Here is a 6,543-nt window from a genome sequence, read left to right as displayed (position 1 = left end):
CGCCAGACGCGGCGCCGGAGGCAGCGCTGCCCCGCGGCGGCGGCGGCGGCGGCGGCGGCGGGGCTTAAAGCGCTCGGGCACCGGGGCCGCGCTCACCTGGGCGCCGCTCCCCGCGCTCCGCCGGCCGCCGCAGCGGCTGCGGGGCAGCGCCCAGGTGACCATGCGGGGCAGGCGGGCGCGCCCGCCGCACGCTTCGGGGAGCAGGTAGCGCTCGCCAGGTGCGCGGCGGAACATGGACTGTCTCCTGCTGGCCGTCTGGACTTTACCTGCTGCGATTCTCGGCGGCAGCTCCATGCAATTCCAGACTCTCCCGTGGCTCGGAAGCACTGTAAAGGCAGGTCGAGAGCACTTTCTTTTGCAGTCGCCTAGTGTATTTTCATACCAGGTTACTGCGGTTTCTGGTGCCTTGTCTTTCTGCCTTGCCTTGTCAAGGAAACTTCGCCCGATACTCCTTTTCTCTTTCTCTCTTTTATTTTTTCTTTCTCTTGCAGACCCTTCAGCTGTGTTGCCTCTGTTGCATGTCTCATGCAGCAGCTTTAACCAGTGACAGCATCAGTGAATTGACTCATGGTTTGTATAGCTCTTTCTATGTCTCTATGTGAACATTTGCATGGATTTTTTTTTAATTTCTTTTCGTGGGGTGAACATTTAGAGGGGGGGAAGTAGCAGTGTTTAGGGAGCATAAAGTGCAAGCAGGCTGGCTACTGCGGGATGGTGAACCATGAGCAGGGATTAACTTGTTAAGCCCTGTGTGCTAAAGCTGAAAGGAACAATATGTAGCAGCAAAGCAAATGAATGAGATGGTAAATACATCCACGTTTCCATGTGCGATTAGAAAGATGAATGTGTGTGTAGCCACAACAGCAAAACCTCACGTGTCTGTTGTGGAAGCAGTGAGAAAAGTAATGAAAAGATTTGTGTGGGGGAGCAGGAGGAGCTGTGCAATGCAGGCTAAGGGGGGGAAAACCAGGAGAGAAAGGGCTTGTGTGAGTGGGAGCTCAGGAGCTGTTTGTTCCCAGGTTGGAGTGACTAGCACGTAGATGCTGATGGCTTTGGGACTTTTGAAGTGCAGTATATGCTTTGTATTGTGTGTGAATAGAAACAAAGTACAGCAGAGAACCACACCAGGGTGCAGAAAGGAAACCCCTCCTGCACCCTGTGCTCTGCTCACTGGGGGATTCCCTCTCTCCAGCAGCTGCTTGCATTTTTTGGCCACCAGCCTGCTTAGCGCCCTCAACTTCTGCCGTTGATTAACACCACTCGAGGAAAGTGAAAGCTCTTGATGTATTGTTTCCACTGTCTAAGGAAAAGCAACCTGTCAGTGGTTACGTTTTCAGCCTAATGTGTGTCCAATAAAGTCTATTCAGGCTAAGAGATTGATTGAGAGATTTGCAACATCTGTTAGAACACAAAAAAGAGGGGGTTTTCTTCTTTATTGATGGTGCTATTTCAATTTAGGAAGAGAAATTAATTGTTTGTCAAGTGCATGGACATCTCTAAGTGTCAACAGAGAAACACAGCTCACAAATGGGGTAGGGAAGCAGTTTTTTCAGCATAATTCCTTAAGCTACTAGGAATGGGTATGAAGATCCTAGTTCAGGAAACAGCTAAAACACAGACCCTTCTTCCAGGACACAGGTAATCCCTGCATGGCTAGGTCAACCCCAATGGTAATGTACTGCAAGTGAGGCACCTGCTTGTACAGCCAGCTGAATTATGGCCTCTTTCACCCTCCTTTTTTTTGGGTGGTTCTGAGTAGATCAGAGTGCTCTCCTCAAAAATAGTTGCGTAATTTTTTTGCATATTTTATCCAAAACAATAAACTTCTTTGACATGCAATTTGCAATGGCTGACTAAAGGTTATTAGGTAGGATGTAATCTCTTTCTGCTGGAGGTCAGTTACAATTTGAAACCCAGTCTAATCAAGTCACTACAAAGAGATGAGGTCTCACTCATTTAAGGCATTAATAAATTAATCCTTTAATCCATTTGAACAAGTGGTACAGCTCTGCAAGGTCTCAGTCATAGCTACTCCTACAGTGATACAACATTTGCTGCATTCTTAGGGAAGGGAAAAGCCTCTCAAACCGGAGTGGCCTTCACATTTGACAACAATTAATACAGGGGGAGGGGAAAACCTACAGATCTGCTGGTGATGACAAATGTCTTGAGAGGAGCAGTTGTGGGAATGTTCACAGCTATGCTAGTTAGTCTGTGCCTCTCAGTGGGGCACAAAGGAAACAAACACAGGCTGGGAGCCTTTGTGACTCACGGGGGTGAATTTATGCAGGCGAGACAGCACACACAGAGCCTGCAGGGCAGCCCCAAAAGGAGGCAATGCTCCATGCCATAGGAAGTGCCTGATACCCTGTCAGAGTGCCTTGTTTGTGGGATGCCAGAGCTGATGGCCAACTCTTTATCGTTACAGATTATGTGTTTGTGACACCTGTCAGAGTGGATGCCAGCGGATCGTACATTTCACACGATGTTTTGCACAGTACTAGGAGAAAGAGATCAACTCAGAGTTCAAAGAGTTCCTTGCACTACAAATTTTCAGCATTTGGACAGGAACTTCACTTAGAGCTTAAACCTTCGACCATTTTAAGCAGCAGTTTTATTGTCCAGGTACTCGGGAAAGATGGAGTGTCAGATTCTCAGGACCATGAAATTGAGCAGTGTTTCTACCAGGGATTTATAAGGAATGATAGCACCTCTTCAGTAGCAATATCTACGTGTGTAGGCTTGGTAAGTGTCTATTTAAAACAAATCAGCATTAAAAGTATTTTTGTACGTGCAGTAGTAGCTGAAGGTATGCGGTTCATATAATAGTCAAGACACCATGAACCCTTTTGTGATTTTTCTGGTATCACTAGTTGCTATTGTATTTAACAGAAGAGACTTCGTTATAGCCAATGGACAGCATCAAACCTCTGTAATTTTTGATGACAGTCTTTCAGGAACAAAAACAAGACTAGCTGGTAGTCCTAGTAATTATCCCATAGCAATTTGTTACAGTTTGTGATCATTTCTACATTTCTGCTCACTCTTAAGTAAAAGTTCTTCCTGCCTTTGTGAACTGTGGTGAATAAAGGAAAAAATCCAGTCCAGAAGCTTGTGAGAAAACAATATTATACCTAGGTTCGTCAACTAATTTAAGGAAGGGTGAATTTCCTAGCTTGGCAGGACTTATGAACAAACTTCCCTTCGTTTCCTTTGATAATTCAAGCATTATTTGGGTTTACAAGTCTTGATGAGTTGCTCTCTTATGAATGTGTTAAATATTATCATTATGTATTTTCCATTTATGGCTGTCAGCCAAGTCCATGAAAAATCATTATTCACAGGTGATTTTTTTCTAAATATGTTTGATGGTGCTCATTGCCTGCAGAGAAGGCTTTACTGATGTAATTTAGGAGAACTGTCTACAGAATGAATAGCTAAGGATGTTTTTTAAAGCTTAATCGCCTGCAATTGCAAAGCAGTCTGCTATGGCTGCAGAGGAAGGCAGTGACATTGAGTGGGAAGTCTATGAAGTCATCTGTGTGCTTTGTGGTTGACTAAAGGTCCAGAGGATATGTTGGGTCACCCTCTAGAAATCTGTTTTGCAAAGGTACTTGTCTCTGAGGGCTATTAAACTGTGTGACGGGACCAAAGAAGGAGCACTTGAGACAGCCAGTGTTTCCTTTGAAACTGGAATCAGTGACTTGAGAAGCCTGTTCATTAGGAAGGGCTGTTGATAACTGGCTGAAGTGGTCTGGGTTATATTTTGAATGCTGTGCTTCTTTTTTTTTTTTTTTCTTTTTTTTTTTTTTCCTCTCCTCTCCTATCAAGTTAGAGGAATCTTAACAGTTCATTTGAACAGTTGCAAATGTGAGTTTGGAGCAGGTGCCAGGAAGTGGGTTGAAACTTTCTCTTGCTTTTAAAGTTGTGTTTGTGATGCTGAACTGTTACTACCAAATGTGCTGAGTTGTTTTAATGGAAGCTTTGTGTTAACAACTGCCACCTTTTATCAGATTTACCCAGAAAAATACCCTGTTTTCACTCCTTGCCTTATTTTGTCGTTTTGCTATGGGAAGTGCTCTACCTACACACAGCAGGTACAGTTTGGGAGATCTCTGTTTGGCCACATTTTGGTTTTTAACATGCTTTCTGAGCTAAGTGAAGTTGGGCTTGTCAGGTCTTGTCTGGAGAAGGAAGGTTCAAGCCTGCCTCAGGTCACAGAGGAACAGAATGTGGTGATCTTAACTGAGAATGAAATGGATCTTTTACCACTGTCTCAACACAGAGGTTGTTATGACTGGTAAACTTCACTTAGAAAAGATCCAGAAACTGATCAAAAGAGAATAAATATTGTGGTATGAACAAACTTATTATGGAAGTACCTATACTATCAACAAATAGAATCTCTGTTTAAAATTAATTTCAAGGTTCAATAGATTTTTGCCTTCAATTGTTGTTTCAAACTGGCAAATGAAGTAAACCTTTACTTGCAATAATCTCCTGTAGGGTAGGTATTCCAACGTGTAATTGTTCCTTTCTCTTCCTATCCATCTATTAATTTCAGTGCACCTAATGAATCCCAGGCAAATTACCAACAGGATTCTGAGTCTTTCAGTTTACAAGGCTGTCCTCTTAAGGATGTCGTCAGCTGTCTGTAATGACACCCACGTCACTTTTCCCTGGGATCCAAATTCAGTAATCATATGTTAAGTCTGGACGCTGTGCTCTGATCAAGAGAACCTTGTGAATAGCTTCTATATCCTTTTGCACCAACTACTTTTGTCACTTGGTTGCCCTTCTTTCCTATTTGCTTTGTTCACTGCAATTAAACCGAAAGTGGTGTTTCTTCTATATGGTTGGTAGCACTAATCTTTCCATTGTTCCTTTCATTAGCAATAGCTTCTCTACAATAAAGCTGCAGTGACCCATTCTTTCAAGCCTGGAACACCACAATGTGATTTGGAAGCAATTGCATTTCAATAGACTACGGGGACTCTTTGATCTAATTTTTTGGATGACCTAGAGTATTCAGTCATTCAGCTGTCTGTTATCTGCCAGTGCCTGCAGAGGAGACTTTGGGGAGAGGCTGTATGAAATGGTTTGTTAGGCAGGATGACCTTAACTTAACACTGGAAAGGAGCAAGAATTTGTTGCTTTGGTCTAGATCTGTTAAGAGATGTGTGTATATTACATTTTAATGGCTTAGTTGACAGGAAGGCCCCACGTTTTTATGCTGATTTGTTGATTTGAGACCAAATGTTTCCATCAGTCAACACAATTTTCTTGGTGTGTCAGAAGGCAGAACTGGATCTTTATCTGAACAAGTCTCTATTAGAGTAAGTGAGCATTTCAAGAGAATATGCACAAGTTTACTGTGAGTGCTGCCTCTTTTCATCATCAAAGTGCTTCAGTTTTCAAATGGTAACTTGCTTTTTTCTGTCTTCTGCCCTTTTTCTGCTTCAGTCAGCATCCTTTGCTTGCTGGAGCATTGTTATACAGCAAAAACCCAGTGCTCTTACTTGTTTTGTAAATGAAAACTCTGTTCTGGACCTTCTGTGGAGAACATGATATATTCCTTTCTACAGAAGTTATAATTTTTTTCACATATTTTTTAATGTATTCTCACTCCCTGGGATCATTTTTTCACTCTTGTACTTTGGGACAATGAGTTTATGTTAGTAAATGCAAAGCTAGTTTCTCTCTTTAGCATCATCTTAATGTGTCCCAAATAAAAAGTAATGCAAAATTTTTTCCTTTCTTCACTGATTTTTCATGATTCATTTAATAAACCTCCTGTTTTATTCCTGCATGACTTTTTGGAGTTTCCTTCAGTGCCTTGTGCTCTCCCAGTTGGTATATCCAGGCTACTGGTTTGTCTTGGTGCTTCATCCCCTGTTTGCATTCTCCAATTCAAACTGTTTGTTCTTTCCACATTCAACCTTTTTTCCCAAATCCTGATTTGAGCTAATTCTTATTTACTGTAATTGTATTTTTATTACTGTTATTATTTAGCAATCTATTATTCCTTATAATTGCCTTTAGGTGGCTCATTGAGAGGCAGACTGTACCAAATCCACAGACTACCGTGGTTTTTCAGGTTTTTTTCTGAATGAGATTATGCTGGCCCCTCCTTGAATAAGAAATTGGTTTTTTAAGACTTAGTATGGTTGTGTATATTCCTACCTCTTTCCCCCTTTCCCAATCTCATCCACTTTGTGCTATTTAATCTGCATTAGAAAGGAGATCTGTTGTGTGTTCACCATCTTAAACTCTGCTTCCATGATGGCATCTAAAAGATTTACTGCTGCCTTCCCATCACAGTGTGTTGTTTGCCTCTCTTTACGGGCCAGTTTTTGTCTCCTTACCTCAGGTTTATGTGTACAGAATCTCCTGTATAAAGTGAGTTGTTTGCAGTCACACAGTAAATCAGGGCAGAGCACAACAGAACCTCAGAGGTCTCCAGTTGTATTGTAGAGACATTCTCAAAAGTAATTTGTAACTGTGCTTTTGGGAGCAGAAATCGTGTTCCCCTTGTGAACATGA

At 42.3% G+C, this 6,543-nt stretch overlaps 1 protein-coding gene across 2 annotated transcripts in view; it reads left to right on the top strand.

The window, feature by feature from the left end:
* Positions 1 to 223: 223 nt before the first annotated feature.
* The window catches only part of ADAMTS18 (ADAM metallopeptidase with thrombospondin type 1 motif 18), a gene marked incomplete at both ends in the record, with an annotated part of 76,164 nt that continues 69,844 nt past the window's right edge, over positions 224 to 6,543 (top strand). The window contains 3 exons of one of the 2 annotated variants that reach the window (XM_084214877.1): positions 224 to 385; positions 492 to 570; positions 2,429 to 2,745. In XM_084214877.1, the coding sequence (XP_084071003.1) occupies positions 233 to 385; positions 492 to 570; positions 2,429 to 2,745 (549 nt within the window). The remainder of the gene's footprint in view (positions 386 to 491; positions 571 to 2,428; positions 2,746 to 6,543) is intronic. The other variant, XM_084214876.1, reaches the window with a different exon arrangement.

Source organism: Fringilla coelebs (assembly GCF_963513975.1).
Source record: "Fringilla coelebs genome assembly, chromosome: 14".
In the NCBI taxonomy this organism is placed as follows: Eukaryota; Metazoa; Chordata; class Aves; order Passeriformes; family Fringillidae; genus Fringilla; species Fringilla coelebs.
Note: the sequence above shows the minus strand (reverse complement) of the source record. Positions and strands in the feature narration are given on the sequence as shown.